We start from the raw sequence: 17,544 nt of genomic DNA on the forward strand, positions 1-17,544 counted from the left end.
GGCTGGAAGGACGGTTGTTACTAGTTGCTAGGAATGTTGCTAGTGCAGGCCTCTATCAGTAACTGAAACACATCCTGCTAACACACTTGAATTGGTAGCTGGTGCCACCCATCTTCACACAGCTACTTCAGAGACTGTAGGTCTCCGCATGCAGTGCTCCACCCAGGTAAAAAAAAAAAAAAACATACTGCACTTCAGACTTCAATTCCCAGTGGGATGTTTTATCCTGATAAAACAGGAGAATGATACAGAATCCATTTCATGTGGTACACTCAGTACCCCACACTTGATTTATTAAGCAGGTAATGCCTTCCAGAGGGTAGCTTTCAGCTGACAAGAGCAGCATCCACTGATGAACAGCGAGGTGACTGCACAAAGATCTTTCTTTGACTGAATTTAGCTTAGAAATACTGTAGCTGACTTTGGTTTTATTTTCTGTGTTTGTATTTGACACTAATCTCTGGAAGAATTTAGGACAGTCCTCTCACAAAAGAACATGAGTAAAGACAACATCAAAAACCTGACATAAATTAAATGCAAACACAGATTACATCACTGCTCGGCCATAATTTTAGCTGGGGTAGGTTTAACATGAGCCCTGCAAATTTTGAATATCTGACTGCACTAAAAACCACCAAACATTAAATCAAGGTTTTACAGTAATGTGAGTTACAAACACGGCTACTTCTGGACACAAGGAAGAGGAGCATATAAAATCCATTGTTCTGATCCTTTCCTTAAAGCAGAAAACCATGTCCCAGTAACAAAGACTAGCCGTACCTCTTCACCACCCAGTTTCCCTGGACCAGCATTGCCACCTGCTGTATACAGCGGAGAACTGCCGTAGAGTCAGTCCCAGAGCCTAGCAAACTCATCAGATTTGCAAATGGCATCACCTTCACTGAAAGGCAAAATACACACCAGATTACGGGTTTCTTCAGTGCACAAGGTAAAGACATAGATTTATAAATCTAGGATACTATGATTTATGTTGAAGTTCATGGTTAAAGCTATATCTTAAAAAAACCCCCAAACCTAAGTTCTACTAAGTCCCCCCTCGCCCTACAGTCATCATCTGTTCTAAAAATACCTGTTAGTGTTTCACCTGATTAGCTTAACTGGTCCCAAATTAATTCATTAATAACACTTCAAAATTCTACGCCTTGGACAATATTTGGAAACAGAGATACCTCACAAGACAGGAAACTCCTGAGGCAAAGTCCTCAGGATTTGCTCTCATCAGATAGTAACTCTGAAGAGACAAAATAAAATTCCTAGATGACATTCATGAAGTGCGTGCAACTGAAAACTTCCCAGAAAATGCCAAAGTGCAGCTTGTTGCATTAACTTTCAACTTCTGATTCATACTCAGACCCCACATTCCAGGTGATACCTGCTGAAACAGATGTATCCAGAAAGCTACCATGAGATCAGAAATTATTCTAAGAGTAAGTTGGCTGCAAACATACATCAGCAGTCAGATCTGCTGTTACTGCTCTTCTCTGCACAGCAGGTGTTCTTAAGGAAAGGCTTGGGATTTGGATTCTTCACAGAATCAGAGAGCCAGACAGACTGTCCGGTGAGGTAACAGAACTGGTACTACTAGGAAAGGTACCTTATCTGAGGCAATTAGAAGTCACAAAGTGCAAATGTACTACAAAAGCTACAAACCATTCTTCATCAAGATCTTAATCTGATCAGCAAGGGGTAAAGTTCTCAGCTGGGCCATAGAAAGCACATTGCTTGGAGCCATCGGTTTGTCACTGCAGGTAAACAAGCAGATTTGCAGACCATGAAAAAGAGCATCCAGCCAACATGGACTTTGAACATTCTGTACAAACACTTACTTCTCTTCCTCTACGCTTGGAGGCATCAGCATCATTAAATATTCACTGGAAAAAAAGAAAATAAAAGAAAATCCTTAAAACGCTTGTCTTGGGACTTCCCAAGTTTAAGTACTGTTATTTCTTGCTTAGAGCATTCCTACTTGCGTGAACCTAAAAATAAACATTAGCCTGAAAAGACAGCTCTCCCCTTTCCCATCTTCCTCTGTAAATTCAATGCCAGTAAAAGCTACTGACATTCATCTACTCAAAGAGAAGGTATGAAATAAATGGGAGTCAGAATCCCAGCTCTTCTGTACAGAGGCATCCAAACAGAGGAACTGCAAGAGTAAGGGGTCACGTGAAGTCCTGTGACACAGAGAATCAGGCCCACAACAAGCAAAAAGTGTTTTCCACCTATGTAATTTAGATATTAAGAAAAATACACTCACACCACTAAACAGAGAGGAGAGTCTGCCACTTTACCAGTACCTGAGCCATGGCTGTATCAGAGTACAGCAAAGCACTGACTGCATCACAGGAAGACTCCTGTAGGGCTGCAGTCACCAAGACTGCACAAAACTGAACAAATTTCAAGTAGTTTCAGGTGTGTCTCACAAATCACAAAGGAAAGTTTTATAAGATTTGCTAACAACCGAAGTTATTGGTTTCAGAGTTTTAATTTATTTCAACCAGAAGGAGCTTTTGTTTTACTTTTCCTTTACAGTATTTATAGTCCCAATTATGCAGGGTTGTGACAACGAACAAAACGCTACAATCCCAAGTCAAAACAAGTTTTAATCTCAGAGTACAGGGAAACAAAGCAAGCAACCTGAGTAAGTTGAAGGCTAGTTTATTTCTGTATTTTTTTTAAACAATTCAATTTTTATCACGGATAGACTTACCAACGAGCAGACTTCTAAAGAATATACCTGCTTATTACTCTGAAAACAATCCCAACAAATTACTGCAATTTCTGTAGGAAACCATCAAACCATTACCTGGGAGATTTAATTAATTCTGTGTTTTCAGCAAGGCCATGACCTTGACTAAATAAATACTGGCGCTCGTGTTCAGAACGGCTATCCTGGAAATACGGAAAAAAAAAGTCACTACCACATACTGAAAACATACAAAATGCCAGAGAGCTGGATTCCTCATTCCAAATTGTGACCACCCTGTCATTACTGCACTATTCAAGCGTTCCACCTCACTAACTGATGTTCTGCTTTCATTTTCTCGAACAATGGTCACATTATGTGGGACATTTCTGTTGCCGTGACTTAGAAATCTGGCAGAGATGCATGTGGGTCAGACAGACAGAATTTCTGACACTCAACTGACTGGGTTCCCCAAGTTTTCCATAAAGACCAGTTCATAATCCAAGACCTGAGCAATTATTCTACTTGGATCCCTCTTCATGTTCGTCCAGCTCCCAGTTCTAAACCTTTTCCAACACAGAGACCCCAAAGCACTATCCAGCAGAGGAAGCACAGAGCACTGCAGGGTCTGTTCAAGCCTACAAACCTGATTTTCTTCATTACCTTCTCATGATTCCCATGGGCCCAGATGTAAAAATAGTTCTAGACCTGGCTGAGCCTTCACGCCCAGGTGGCCACCTCAGCAGCCAGCCTACATACACCTACCTTCAAGCCATAATAATGTAAATGAACCCAGTGCTCTTCTGCCTGTCTCTTCTGCAGGAACTCATAGGACTGAACACGTCGTTGACGAGCTTGTTCCGTCTCAGGGCGGGAGAATCGTACCTAGAAGATTTGGGCATCATTAAATACAGCCCTGAAACCGCGGAAAAAAAACACCTGCATTATTTTTTTGGTACATAAGTAACAGAAACTAGGGCCCAGGATCCAGTGAATCACCCCTTGCTGTCAGTGCCATATTTATGCTTGTGCAACAAGGGCAAGTCCGTCTTGCTTCCCCCTTCCCAAACCCTGTGTCATCAGGACTAGCTGAGGTTTCCTGTCCTTTTATTCCTGTATGAATTGTCATGCTTTCTTATGAACTGTTGCCTGAACTATCATAAAAAGGAAATCTGGACATACAGTAATTTGCTTAACATCATCTTCAGCTTCATCCTGGGATGAATCACCACCTGTCAGAAAATACAACAGAATAAAACACACCACAGCAGTAAAAACCCCAAAGCCAACGTGCCACTGTCTGAGGGCCCATGCAGGAAGCAAGCAGTACTAGGAACTACATAACCACAAGTTCAATCCCAGCTTGCCAAACTATGCAAGTATTACAGCACCACACTGCTACTGTGAGAGGAGATACTGTTTCCTGCAGTGCAATTTTTCAGTGGCAGTGATGACACACCTCCCTGCTGCTGCCCTTGGACACTAAGCACCCACCTCCCATCCCTCTGCTGATCCCAACAGTCTGCCCACAAAGGTATTTATGCAGCTACACTGAAAATAAGATCAGCAAAACAATCCAAGAAATGCACTTATAATCAATATGTGAGAATAAACACCTTCAGAATATAATGACTCTCACAGGTAAAATTACAGAGAGAACTTGTATCTCACCTCCCCCAGAAAAATGCAACTTACGGAGCATTTACCTTCATTAGCAGCTTCTCTTTCTCGGTGTTTTGCATCAGCCTTGTCCAAGTACGTGAAGCTTGGCCTCAGCTGAAGAATTCCATGTAGTGGAGTCAGGTGAAGTTCACCTGAAAAAGAGAATTAACATCAGTTAGATTTGTTTTTTTCCACTGCACAAGGACAGCACTTTTCATTATCTCCCTCTCTCTGTTAAGGGCACAGCTACAATTGAACATAAGTATTTAATACAGTAAAACATAAAAAGAGATTGAAGTGAAAAATTCATCCAGTGCTCAGGATTTCAAAGGAATATGAAAGACCAAGACCTATTTCTGTTACTTTCCTTTTTGTGTTGCAAGCAGATCCTGCAGAGAGCCTCAACCTGGCTCAGACCTGACCTATAGTTCAGGAGACTCCTAATAAAGTAGTCATCACCGAAGACATTTTATGTATTTCCATTTCAAATGATCATCAGATCAAAACCCTGTGATGACATTAGGAGACAAGAGGGGGCAAGAAGTGCTGAACAGGAAAATGAGATAGACACAATTAGATGGAGATAGTAATACAAATAACAATGATAAATTAACGCTATAAATGTGTATTACTTCAGGCCAGCATGCACTGTTAAGATCCTGGAGGCAGCAACAAACCCACTGTGTTCTTATATAGTATCTACAATTTTGCTAGACCTTCTGAAAGACTCTAGGGACACTGATAAGGAAATAATTTCCTTTCTTTAAAGAGGCATCAGTCAATTAAAACACAGGCTGGAAACAAAAGAACAAACAGGTCTTATTTTAACCCTGAAATGAGCGTGTGTCACTGCTGTGAGGGGTAAGCAAAAGAAACTTGCCTTTTTTATAAACAGCAGCTGCATACCGGGAAACATTACTTGCAGCTTGCGAAGAGCAGAAAGTTTGCTTGTCCATCAGCTTCCTGCAGACAGATGAACGCTGTGAGATTGTATTCTACAGGCAATGTGGCATACAGATGTTACAGGTATGAAAGCAGCAGTTCTCAAAATGGAGTATCAACAACTGCAACAAATACATACACTCATCTTTCTGTTTGCAATTCAGAATTCATGAAGCACACCAAAAAATGTAGGTTACTTCCAAGAATACTTACTACGTAACAGTGTTCAAAGCACCCCCTGAGACTGTACAGCCACGTGCTCTCACCTTTCCCTGAAGCCCTGGTGGACATACACATCTTTATGCTCACCACAAAAAGGAAACGAAGGCAAAGAGGACACCTACGAGGAATAGGTACTTGTTTCGTCTGTACATGTGCCATCTACATTGAGAGCAATCTGTTCTCCCTTGCTGCGACAGTAGTTCGGATTCAAAGTATCAATTGCCATTTCAAGTTCAACCTAAACAATATGAAAGACAGCTAATTACCACGGCAGAACCCCAAACACATAAATTAAAATCCCATGCTTGCTAACATTTCCATAGCTTTACAGCAAATTTAAATAAGTAAGTGTCATTCAAATCCACAGGGCAAATCTCACACATAAAGTTGAGTGTATGTATGTGTTTTTCTAGGATGGGGACATTTTTAACAATAAGCTAGAGATACACAAACTCCCACGTAAATGAATGGCAGCAGAGAAATGAGAGTTCTTTAGGCAGACTTGAAATACACCTTCACTTCGTTGGATACCCTCACCACATTATCAGTCTAGTTTACTTATCAGTACAGATCAGGCACGAGCAATATCCTTCAAGACTCCCCATCACTGAGCATCAATTCAGAGTCTCAAACCTGAGACATGTTGCCTTCTAATTTGGGTACTGAGGAATATAAAGTAACTACATCCTCTTCAGAGGTAAATGCCTTGATTCTGTTTAGTTTGAGACTGCAGCACTTACCACTGACTTTGTAGTTACTCCTAATTTAAGCTGGTTGAAGCACAGAAACAAGTTCCAAGCTTTTAGTTACAAAGAGAACTATTCCCCCCTGCCCCCGCAAACTAAAATTCAGACAAATGTTAAAAAATAAGCGTTTTCCTGCAGTGCATTTCTCTTTATATAACAACACAGCATATGTCCTCAGGGTGTGCCAAAGCCCTTATAAATTTGTATATCACAGCTACTGCCTCATTTTTGATTCCCCTTTATTTTTACTTGTAAACTGAACTACTTACAAGTGCCTGAATGAGACGGTAGATTTACAAGTCTGTGCAGGGTTTACAATGCAAATGTTTGCTAATTTTAATAGAAGACTTCCTGACACAACATGATCCTGACTCCAAAGTTCACACGAGCACTCTCCTTAACCATTTCCCAGAGCAAAATCCTAGTATCACAGCCATCTATTTCTGTGGGTTTTAAATAAGGCATTTTAAAATCATAGCCACAGTTCTGGGATACATTTGCAAGCAAGTGCCTCATTCTAGCTTTGGCTGTATTTTCACTACCTATACAATCCCACTGATTTCAAAAAGACTACTGATAATTCACAGTCAGGCAAGGGAGAAATCAAGATCCGCACTGACACTAAGACGACAGAGTGTGCCTCCAAAGCTCAACCTGTTCTGTATATTGTAAAGACCTTTTAAATCAAGTTGTATTAGTACAAGCACCTACAGACCGAATTAGCGTCAGTAACTACATTTCCCTGAGAGACTCTATATTGAGTGGCTTTTCCATCACAGCTTTAATTATTCTCTTTATAAACTACTCTTATTGTAAACTCAACCCTACAGACACAACTGCGAGACTCCCCCACAGCTCCAAGCACAGACTTTTGGTCTTGCAAGTAGCTGCATAGTTATATCAGCTTAATAGCGCAATGTGCTTAAGTACATTCTGCCCAACATAAAACACCTTTTACAGAGTGGATTCAAATGATGACCAACCTTTTGCTGCTTTGGTTTTATCTTCGCTGATAAATGTGTAACATCATCATATGTCATGGAAGCTGGACGAATAGGATACTGGAAAACAAATCAATTTCATAAAACCCTCTTCATTTAAAGATCAAAGAACTTGACAGAAACTAACTCAGTCTTCCCTGTCCCACATGTAGATCCAGTTGGCAGACAGGTACAAGACATCAAGAAAAGAAACTACTTGACCGATCTGATCTGTCAGTCATCAGGTTTGGGAGCATGACCCAGAAAGCCTGTTGCTTCCCCTCCAGTCCTCTGCTTTCATCACTACACAACACCCTCCCTGCCCCTCACATGTCACAATAAACTATAACACAGGAAAATGGTACCACACATTAGTCCAGCAGAAAAAAGGCAATGTTAGAAGCAATTAAAACCCCATCCCTCACCGTTCACTCTCTGGACATTTATTACCTAAAAGTAAAATATTTGTGGGTTTATACAAGTAGTGTTAGCTTACAGGACATGGGGCACACGTAGCTAGCTAGTCAGGACACCAGAGCCGCGTTTAGCCATATGGGTCTCTCTTCTGAACCATTTGGGCATGCTGAGCGGTATCCAAATAAAATCTTCCAGCCATAGCAGCATCCTGCTCAGAGCTGACATTTCTCCAGAACACCCGCGGGCCCCATCACTGACCAGTGCTCGCTCCTGACATGGGGCAACTGTGGGTATCCCAGAGACAAGGCTGCACAGCCCAGTCCAGCATGTCTGGCTGTCTCCACTTGTGCTCTGCTGGCACATGCCACACAGAGGATCTGTACAGGAGGCAGCAGGCTTGCCAGTGGGCATCACTGATTTGTCATGAACAACATAGAGAGCTGGGCCTGTTCAGTCTGGAGAAGACTGAGAGGAGATCTTATTGATGCATCTAAGTATCTTAAGGGCAAGTGTCAAGAGGATGGGGCCGGGCTCTTTTCAGCGGTGCCCAGTGACAGGACAAGGGACAACGGGCACAAAGTGCAGCACTGGAAGCTCCATCTGAATACAAGGCAAAACTTCACTCTGAGTGTGAAAGAGCACTGGAACAGGCTGCCCAGAGTGGCTGTGGAATCTCCGTCTCTGGAGATGCTCAAAACACACAATCCTGTGCAACCTGCTCCAGATGACCCTGCTTTAGTAGGTGGTTGGACTAGATGATCTCCAGAGGTCCCTTCCAACCCCAACCACTCTGTGATTTTGTGATTTCATCCAACAGCCTCAAGACTCTCCATTTTGCAGATGGGAAAAGTGAATCACAAAGGCAAAATAATTAGAGAAATTCAGTGGCAGAATGGAAAACAGACCTCTACCTTCCTATTTCCACCTTCAGTCCCTAGTTAGCTTTATCTCCACAACATAAGGGGGCTCTTCTGATGACTCGCACTAATTTATGAATACTGATGACATTTTAAATAGGGCCAGTCCTAAATAAGTATTTGTTTAGTTAAGATGACAGAATCAGTGATGACAGAAGATGGCTAAGACTGCAGATTTATCCAAACCATGATAAAAAAGACATAATCTACTGAAAGTACTCTGTTAGCGTGGTTAAAGGGAGTGATTTAATGACAAGTCTGTGCCATAAATGACCACTCCTCTCTTGGCAATGATTTAATACTAAGTATTTCAGCTGACTGAGACCCAAACAGGCTTGCCTGTATCCAAGATCTTGGCACACCAGAGAAGTAAGGAAAGTTAACTGCTCTTCGAATTTATTTTAAACAAACTGTCACTGCACAGAAGTTAACTGAAATACCTGAAACAGATACAGCTTCTCCAGTAGACTTCTGGCCAGGAACACGTCAATCTAAAAAGCAAACCAAACAACCTTCATTAGAAGCCAGCTGTAATTGATGGAGCCTCAGAAAAAAGCACCATCCCCAGAGGTCAAATACTGACAATTTTAGCTTTTCATTATAAACTCTTATAACATAAAACACATCCATGACTCTTTAGTCAAAGGTCTTCTCTCTGCTGAATTTGACATGAAATTCTGAAGTTGGTCTTTTAAAAAAACAAACAAAAAACTCCACTGTGATGAGGCAGCACACAGTGGCTCTAGCTGGTTTTTCTCTCTAAGGAAGCTTGGCAAACCAAAACTGAAATGAAAGAGGAAAACTTTTTCTAAATGGCTGAAGTGAATCTGTTATCACAATTGAAGCAAGTGGAAGTTCTCTTTTTTGCAGTAATGACTGAAAGGTAACGTCAGTACTAGTATTTTGTCATAAAATCTTTCCAAATTAGACAAAGACACACCCACATACCAAATCTGATTTAATATTAGTATTTTGCCACCAGCACTGAAAATCTACAGATGTTTCATGCACATCACATATGGAAGCTGCTATCTTGGATACCTTTATATATACTCCTGACAATTCCCACTCCTTTTCTCATGGCTTTTCTCCTTCTTATGAGCTTGCCCTTCCTTGTACTTCTGATGTGTAAATTCAGACATAAAGCGGACACTGTGGCTGCTCTTTGGGACACAGCAGTCTTTTAGAAGTCCCGAACCAGAACACAACTGCTTGTTTCAGCAGAAAGCATGAAACATTTTAGCTTCATATTTAACAGATTTATAATAATAATAATAATAATAATAATCATAGTAATAATATTAAATATTAACATATTTAACTCATCAAAATCATTCCAGTTTTTTACAGCTTTCAGAGACATGCAATAGGGTCACTGGAAACACACAGCAGCACAAGCAAGTTTGCCACCTATGTTTCTATTCTGACATAAAAAGATTACAAAGGGTGAAAAATCTAAGCTGGATCTGCCAACATGGACAAGACTATTTTGGCAAAATAGATACTGCAAGCCATATACTTTGCCCACACAGCATGTTTCCTTGCACAAAGCAAGCCATTGGTTGCAAGACAACCCCTGATGGTGATGACACGCTGTTTCAGCAATGTAACACTGGGAACTGCAATAATTGTAAATAAATAAATAAAGCCTCACATACAGTCACTGTTGCCACAATGCACTTTTACCTCTTGTATAATTGGATCATCTTCTTCATTTGCCATGCTAGGATACAAAAAGCTTTTTCTTGGCTTACTCCTTGGCACAACCTGAAAGAAAACAGAAATGTCCTATGAGTCATAACATCTGTGCCACGTACCCCATGTAGCCTGAAGTATTAGTTCAAGCTAACTCGGTTCTTTTCAGTGTAATCTGTTTTTCGAAGGAGTGTACATGTTTGCATGATCAGGTCCCTAACACTCCACAATCTTGACCAACTGCCACCAAATCTAAGAGACAAGCAAATGTCTCAAAAATAGGCAAGTTCTTGTACCTTTTCTGAAAGCCAGCAGTAAGAAAGCGAGCACTAAATCACTGCTCTAGGGAAGGAAAGACAGACCTTTTGTACTTGAATAACGTATATCTTTTATATACTGTGTAACTGTAACACACAGATAGCAGCTGGCTTTCCAGCCAGCACGTGCGAGCTCTGCAACTGCCACACACAGTCACCAGCGTCACTAAGGACAGTGCCATACTGTTCATTTGTTTCCCTTCTCAGAAAAATTCCTTGAAAGCAGGTAACGGAGAAAGCTCCCAGCTAAAGAGCTGGGAGAAGAGAAAAGCCTGTGTAAACCCTGCGCTTGGGACCAGACAATATTCTCATCTGTGAATGTGCTGACCTTGATTTCATCTACCTGCAGTAGACGTGCTGCAGCCTTGTCTCCTGACCCACCACCTTCAGACTGTATTGCTGAGAGCTCCAAAATACACACCTCGACCTGTCTTCAAGTCCTTTCAAACCATCAGAACAACAGATTTTACTTCGTAACTACACCAACCCCAAATAAAATAAGGGTTTGATATTAACTGGGGACTAGGTGCTCTTGAACAAAGCGTCATGATGTTCAACGCAGAGCTGGAGTCAGTGTCATGCCTCGTTCAGATCTTTGAATAAAAAATGATCCCTCAGCTAAAGCAACACTAGTTTTTCCCTGCTGAAATAAGACAAAAGGATTTACAAATTATTTGGGATGCCACTGCAATGGTGTTATTAGTCCAGATCACTGAAAACACTGATAATCAGCCAGTACTGGTCAAGATAGGCATAAAATTAAAAAAAAAAAAAAAGACCTCTCACAAATTGACCAAAGAAAGTTTTAACAACAAAGATGATCAGGCAAAGAAATACAATCTGTGTTTGGGAACTCTCCCTCACTGTCTGCTATTCCTCAATGCCAGCTTGTTTCTTTGCTGGACCTCCTATGGAGGAAGAGAAAGAGGCAGCATCCAGGATCAACTGGCAACAGAGAGGTTATAAAAGAAGGAAACTAGCATTCACGTTACATCCAAGACAGTGGCTTTTTTTTTTCCAAATACACAAGCCACCACACAATTTAAGCAGCTCAGTATTTTTCAACAGAAGTGCAGGTTTCTCAAAACACCACGTTAACATACACGCAGTTACCAAAGAAACCCTTCACAGCAGCTAGATAGGCATTCTGGATATGAGCGTTATTAACATCAAATGGACAAACTTCCATCAGGCAATACCTCTGGTTTACTTACACTGTTTCTGCCATTCCACCTAGAAATATGCTTCCATATTTTTCACTTACAGGTTCTCCACTACCAAAAAAGTGCCCCTCCCAGTACTGAACTGGAATTTTCCATTTCTTTATGCACCAGCATATCCCTGGCTCTTCCCACCATACATCTGTATTTGAAAAGTCACCACTTAATAACGTTTCCGATTGATATTTGACACGATTTTGCAGAAACGTGAAACCTTCACAGCAAAAAGCCAGTATCTTAACTACAGGCTGAGGCTGTTACTGCACAACTGTAAGCATGTGATATCTGATTGATATCAGAGTGTTTTCTGCAAGCAGGCACTCAGTTCTTCCCAGAAATACATGCATAGATATGTTGTTTTAAAGAAATGAGATTTGTCAGCTCCAATTTTGCTTTCCCCGCTCGCACCCCCTGGGCAGCCTGATACAGCAAGCTCACGTAAAGCCAGCCTGATAGCTCTGCACAAAATGGAACAATGGTGGTTTTCATTCAGAACAGAGCTGATGATGGGAGGATGCCCAAGATGTGTGAGAACATGTGATAACACCCAGGTGGGAGATTTGGGTCCAAACCCTCCTTCCTCACTCCCCTGAGAGGGCTGGGGAACCATCCTGCCCTTCTCCACATCCTGAATGTCAAGTACTTGCTAGCTTGCTCCCTCTCTCCTGAGAAAGTTATTCTGCTTTCAAGAACAGAAATTGTGATTCCCTCAGCTAAGGAGAGAAACTTTGCCTGAAGGACCTGGTCTCTAGTCCCTCTTATAATGCTGCCTACGCAATTACACATGAAATCTCATCTAGAATCCAGCCATCAGTACTCGAGGAAAACATATTACAGAGATTATGTTTTTTTCTTATTCACTTAAGGATAAAGAATGACTACAGTTCCTTTTATTGGCATATCAGAATGACAGGTCTATAAATAAGCAGCAGTGTGTCCCAGCACAATTTATAATATTCATGCAACTCGAAGGAATCTTCTGAATCAAAATGAAGCTTTCACTGAAGGCACGCAGACCTAATTCTACATCTAAAGTATGTATACATATACGGTGGTGTTCATTTCTACATTTATCATATACACACATACACAATGGTGTTAATTTCTACATTTTTCATATATATGACACTGCAAAAGTTATAGAATGGAAATAAACATCAGAAGATTGCAAACATGGCCAGCAGTTTCAAATTTCCTTTTGATAGATTTTTTTCTCTTTTAAAAGGTACTTTCTTTGAAGGTGCAAGTCAAAATATAATGTGAGTTATTAGTACAACTCATCAAACTTTAGAACAGCTTGCAGGAGGGCAAGTGACATAAATCTTCTCTTTTGTCCTGCAATGTGACCAATGCTAGGACCAATGAAACCACTCATTAGCTGACCGTAACACCACCAATTTAGAACCAACAAAGAAAAATATTGTGGTTAAAGAACTGTAAAAATCAGTGATGAAAGCAACTGAATCCTATCTCTAAGTTTGAGCTTAGAAGCACTTGGGTACTAGAGCTATCTTTCTTTCAGTTTTTGTTACCAAGTAGTTTAATATAACTGTAAAAAGGAAAACTGCAAAACTGCATGTCACCTGACACAGACAGACTTTCAGCCAGGCCTGCAACAAATGCTCCAGCATTTCACTGATACCTAAAATTGTGTAGTAATAACAGACCCCTAAAGCGCCAACACTGAAACTTGAAAGTCTTCATATAATTATGCAGTGCAGGAAAGGCCAAAAACTCCTGCCACATCAGTGCCTTAAAGCATGGGTAATGAACCAGCAAAGTGAGAAAAGTACCATCTCCTGAATCACTACCATTAATTTCCTCTGGCACCTGGACATTCCTCTGCAGGGGTCTCTCACTCCAGCCCTGGCCGCAATCCTTTTGCTCAGGGCAGCCCACGGCACACAGCAAAATGGAAGCTGCAAAAAAAGCTGAAGCACCTCCCAAGCATTTATGATAATTATAATTTTGACCCAATTATTTGCTTAAATTTCTCCTGCCTTTGCTCGTCTGCAAGCAGCTTTGCACAGTCATCTTCTGGTGGTGAAGCCAAAGAGGGCTCCTCTGCACCAGGACCTCTCTTTGGAGGAGATGTCACGGGAGATCTCTTCAGGATTTAAGAGATTATGCATTAAGCATGACCCTTTCTTTAACACCTCCAACATTTCTGTAGCATAGCAAAGCGCTGGGCCTGCTTTGCCAGGCGCGGGGATGCATCCGCTCGCTGCCCCTCACCGTGCCCCCCCCCCAAGCCCCCCCTACCCCGCAGGCAGCTCCCCGGGGCAGAGGCTCAGCTGCGGGCCCTGCGCACCCCACCGCTCCTGCTGTCAGCGGCTCCCTCGTTCCTGGCAGCCTGCGAGCCTCCCTGCTCCTGACACAGCAGCCTGGCAGCGGGGGGGGGGGGAGGGGGCTGAGGCGGGGGTCACGGCCACGCACAACCACGCAGGCAGCGCGGGGGGCAGCGAGCCCCCCCGGGCGCCCCGTACCGCCGGTGCCAGGGGCAGCCAGCTGCATTTTCAGCGTGAGCGGCGCCCGTCCTGGGCGGGAGGCGCGGCGCTGCCACCCGGGGGCAGGGCCGCGGGCCGGCCGGTGCCGCCGCTCTACAGCCCCGTGAGGGGCGGCCGGCACCCCCCGCCCGCCGGTGAGGGGAGCCGAGGGGCCTCGGCCTGTGACCGGACCCCCGCCCGCTCCTCTCAAGGGCCTCGCCGCGGCGCCCGCGACCCGCGCCGGTTCCGTCAGGGCCCCGCCGGCCGCGGCCCCGCTACTCGCCACGGTATCAAGCCCCTCTGAGGGTCTCGTCCCCACCGCCCTCCCCGGAGAGGCAGAGCCCACCTCAGCCCAGGCCGCGCTCCTCCCCCTCCACCGCCCACCGCGGTCCCGCCGCCCCCGCGACCCCGGGAGGAGCAAAATCGGCGCCGCCACCGCCTACCTGGCGGAGGGCCGGCGCGGGCAGCGGGGCCGCCGGCTCCCCGGTGGCGGTGCGCGGCGCGGCGGGCAGCGCTCAGGCAGCGGCCATGTTGGTGTCACTCCGGCCGGCACGTGGGGACGCGGCCCTCCTCCTACCCACAATGCTCTCCCGGGCGGCGGGAAGCCGCTAGGGGGCGCCGCAGCGGCGCCGAGGAAGAAAAAGACACCTGGCAGCGGTGGGATTCGAACCCACGCCCCCGAAGAGACTGGAGCCTTAATCCAGCGCCTTAGACCGCTCGGCCACGCTACCGCCGTGGCATGGCTCCCTTCGCCACCGTTTTTACTCCAGAACAGCCCCCCACGCCACCTTTTTTTTCTTTCCTTTTCTCTCCCCTTCAGCAGCCCCCATCCCCGCTATCTCCAAGCGGTAGTCCCAGCGACCTGTCACTACATATCCCTTCTACCTTAAAAATATAATACTGCAGGTTTGGGGTTGGTTTTTTTTATCCCTGTCTCCAAAGTCTCCAAGCAGGCGCAATTTCAGCGGTGCGAAACAACCAGGGAGGGCGCAGCGCCCTGCGCGCCCCCACGCCGCGGGGGGCACGGGGACACCGCGGGACAGAGAGCAGCGCCGGGGTCGCCGCCCCGCCCCGCTGCCACGTGGGTGCCACGGAGCCGCACAGTCGCCTTTGCGGTACGGGCGGGCCCTGCGCACCCCCTCCGAAGGTCTAAAAAAGAAAAAATATACCTAAGAACGATGCATTTTAATTTTCTGGTGCAGAGCTACGGCTCACTGAACTGGCAAAGCGGAAGGTCAGCGGGCTTTACGGCGGGGGGCGTTCTGCCTGGGGCAGGTTGCGGGGCAGCCGCGGCCGCGGTGCAAGCGCTGTGCGAAGGCGCAGCAGCAGCACACCGCGGCTGCCTGGTGGCACGTGGAGGGGCCCTTGTTTGCCTGAAAGTCTGCCAAGTTTTCTGAAGGTATTAATGTTACCCTCACCCCTTCATTAGAGCGGGAGGGTTGGAGAAAAATCCCAGTTTCTCTAGGGGAAGGCTACAAAGCCTTACCCCAGCTCGGGTTCCATGCTGTAGCCGTGGCAGCCGATTTAAACAGGGTAGGGGACAATAAACCTGCTGCAACCCTGCGGGCAGCCCCAGTTGCCCCCCTTCCTTTGGCACCTCCCGCAGGGTCCCTGGGGAGCGGCTGGACGGGGGTCTGCCAAGCGGCTGCAGCTTTGCACCGCCCTACAAAAGATGGCATTCATGACGTTCCCTGCCGCCGAGTGCTGGGGACAGCAGCAAACACGCGTGAGCATCAACGGGACCCTGCTCCAGTTTCCCACCCCTGGCTCAGCGCCTTCCAGAAGGATGGGGGGTTGTTGAGAGCAGGGGGAGCTGATCCCCCTCCCATGGCCCTGGCTTTTCAGAGCAGCATGGGGGAGGTGCAGGGAGAGAAGGTGGGCAGACCTGGATGGGCTTCACACAGCAAATCCCCTGGAAGCTGTTCTGGCAGTACAGTGTCAGGCAGCAGCCTGATGGAGCGGCCTCCCAGGTGTCGTCTGTGCAGCACTGGACATGGGGTACCGTCCTTTGGGGCATGCAGGAGGGAAGATGCGAGGCTGCACAGAGCACATCTTACAACTGGTTTCCTTACTGGAAGGGCTGCTCAGCACCGCAGGTCCCTTTGCCAAGACCCACCCAGAGAAGTGCTTTTCTGCCCGGCCGTGGGTGAGCTTAAGCCTCCGGTCCCAAAATATTTGTGTGCCTGGCCACAGAGACACGTCTGAACACTGAAGGAAATCTGCATACCCAGGATGATTCACATCAGCCATGTGTGACACAGGGGATAAGATCACAAGTTGCCCTTTGGGGGTAGCAGTTGAGTCACCAGGTTTCTCATTTTACCAGTGCAAAGTAAGATGGTAATTATGAGACCTTTTCCAAATTATAAAAACACCCCACCAAAACTTAGAGGAGAACTCACAATATAACCCAAGCTACCAAGCCTCTTTGTATTGGTTTCCTGGCACAGGAGTTAGCCATAGCGCAAGGACCCAACACTTCCATCAGTTACAGATCCCCGACTAGGGACCAGGCCTGATGGTCACACACCCGTGAGCCATCCCCATATTCCGGTCCCCAGCAGTGGAACGCACAGGAGAGCTGCCCCTGAACTTCAGCCTGAGAAGAGCCTGACTCACCACCAGAAGCACTGGCCCTGAATCCAACCTGAGGTTCAAGCAAAATCCTCCCTTTTAAAATTTAGATGAGAAGTTCTGATTTGGCCCACCTAAGCCCCACCTGTGTCTGTCAGTGGTCACTCTACTCTCAGAAGTGAAACTGTACCTGTGGGGAAGAGCGATGATTCAAATTAGTCCAACAGACCAGTAATTAATAAACAGGAAATATTCTTATTTACACTTTATAAGCTCTAAGTGTTGGCTGTGTCCATGCTTTCTGATGGATGCTATTCCCACTTCCTTTGTTACACTTGCCAAGCACTCCAGCTCTCAGTGACAGCAACTATAGCTAAAGACAAGAACTGCAGGGCCAAATTTTGTCATTTTTCATCTTAGTGTCACTGCTGCGCAGAGGCCCTGCAGGGGCTTTTTTGTTAAGAGATTCTGCTATTTCAAAGGGCTTTTGCTAAAGAACAATTTCACAATTATACCTGTTAAATTATATACTTATAAATTATAATATATAAATAATATATAAAAATAAATTATACCTGTTTAAACAAAGCAATAAAAAAGCAACAGTAAGAGCTCCATTTTTAACAGCTTAAAAGGGTATCAGACAGTTTATTCTTGAACAG

General features: G+C 44.9%; 1 protein-coding gene and 1 non-coding gene across 4 annotated transcripts in view; both read right to left on the minus strand.

Moving 5' to 3' along the window:
• Positions 1 to 14,870, minus strand: part of POLR3E (RNA polymerase III subunit E) — a 30,197-nt gene extending 15,327 nt beyond the window's left edge. For all 3 annotated transcript variants that reach the window (XM_055707229.1, XM_055707228.1, XM_055707230.1), the window contains exons 1-13: positions 14,752 to 14,870; positions 10,277 to 10,357; positions 9,031 to 9,081; positions 7,260 to 7,337; positions 5,653 to 5,768; positions 5,247 to 5,329; positions 4,411 to 4,518; positions 3,887 to 3,936; positions 3,470 to 3,589; positions 2,825 to 2,910; positions 1,848 to 1,892; positions 1,672 to 1,763; positions 781 to 901 (exon numbers count right to left, since the gene is read on the minus strand). In XM_055707229.1, coding sequence (XP_055563204.1) covers positions 781 to 901; positions 1,672 to 1,763; positions 1,848 to 1,892; positions 2,825 to 2,910; positions 3,470 to 3,589; positions 3,887 to 3,936; positions 4,411 to 4,518; positions 5,247 to 5,329; positions 5,653 to 5,768; positions 7,260 to 7,337; positions 9,031 to 9,081; positions 10,277 to 10,312 — 986 coding nt within the window. In that variant the 5' untranslated portion in view covers positions 10,313 to 10,357; positions 14,752 to 14,870. The remainder of the gene's footprint in view (positions 1 to 780; positions 902 to 1,671; positions 1,764 to 1,847; positions 1,893 to 2,824; positions 2,911 to 3,469; positions 3,590 to 3,886; positions 3,937 to 4,410; positions 4,519 to 5,246; positions 5,330 to 5,652; positions 5,769 to 7,259; positions 7,338 to 9,030; positions 9,082 to 10,276; positions 10,358 to 14,751) is intronic.
• Positions 14,871 to 14,957: 87 nt separating this feature from the next.
• On the minus strand, positions 14,958 to 15,039 carry TRNAL-AAG (transfer RNA leucine (anticodon AAG)). The gene has a single exon. It is a non-coding gene; the product is annotated as a tRNA-Leu (tRNA).
• Positions 15,040 to 17,544: the final 2,505 nt, after the last annotated feature.

Source organism: Falco cherrug, chromosome 4, assembly GCF_023634085.1.
Source record: "Falco cherrug isolate bFalChe1 chromosome 4, bFalChe1.pri, whole genome shotgun sequence".
In the NCBI taxonomy this organism is placed as follows: domain Eukaryota; kingdom Metazoa; phylum Chordata; class Aves; order Falconiformes; family Falconidae; genus Falco; species Falco cherrug.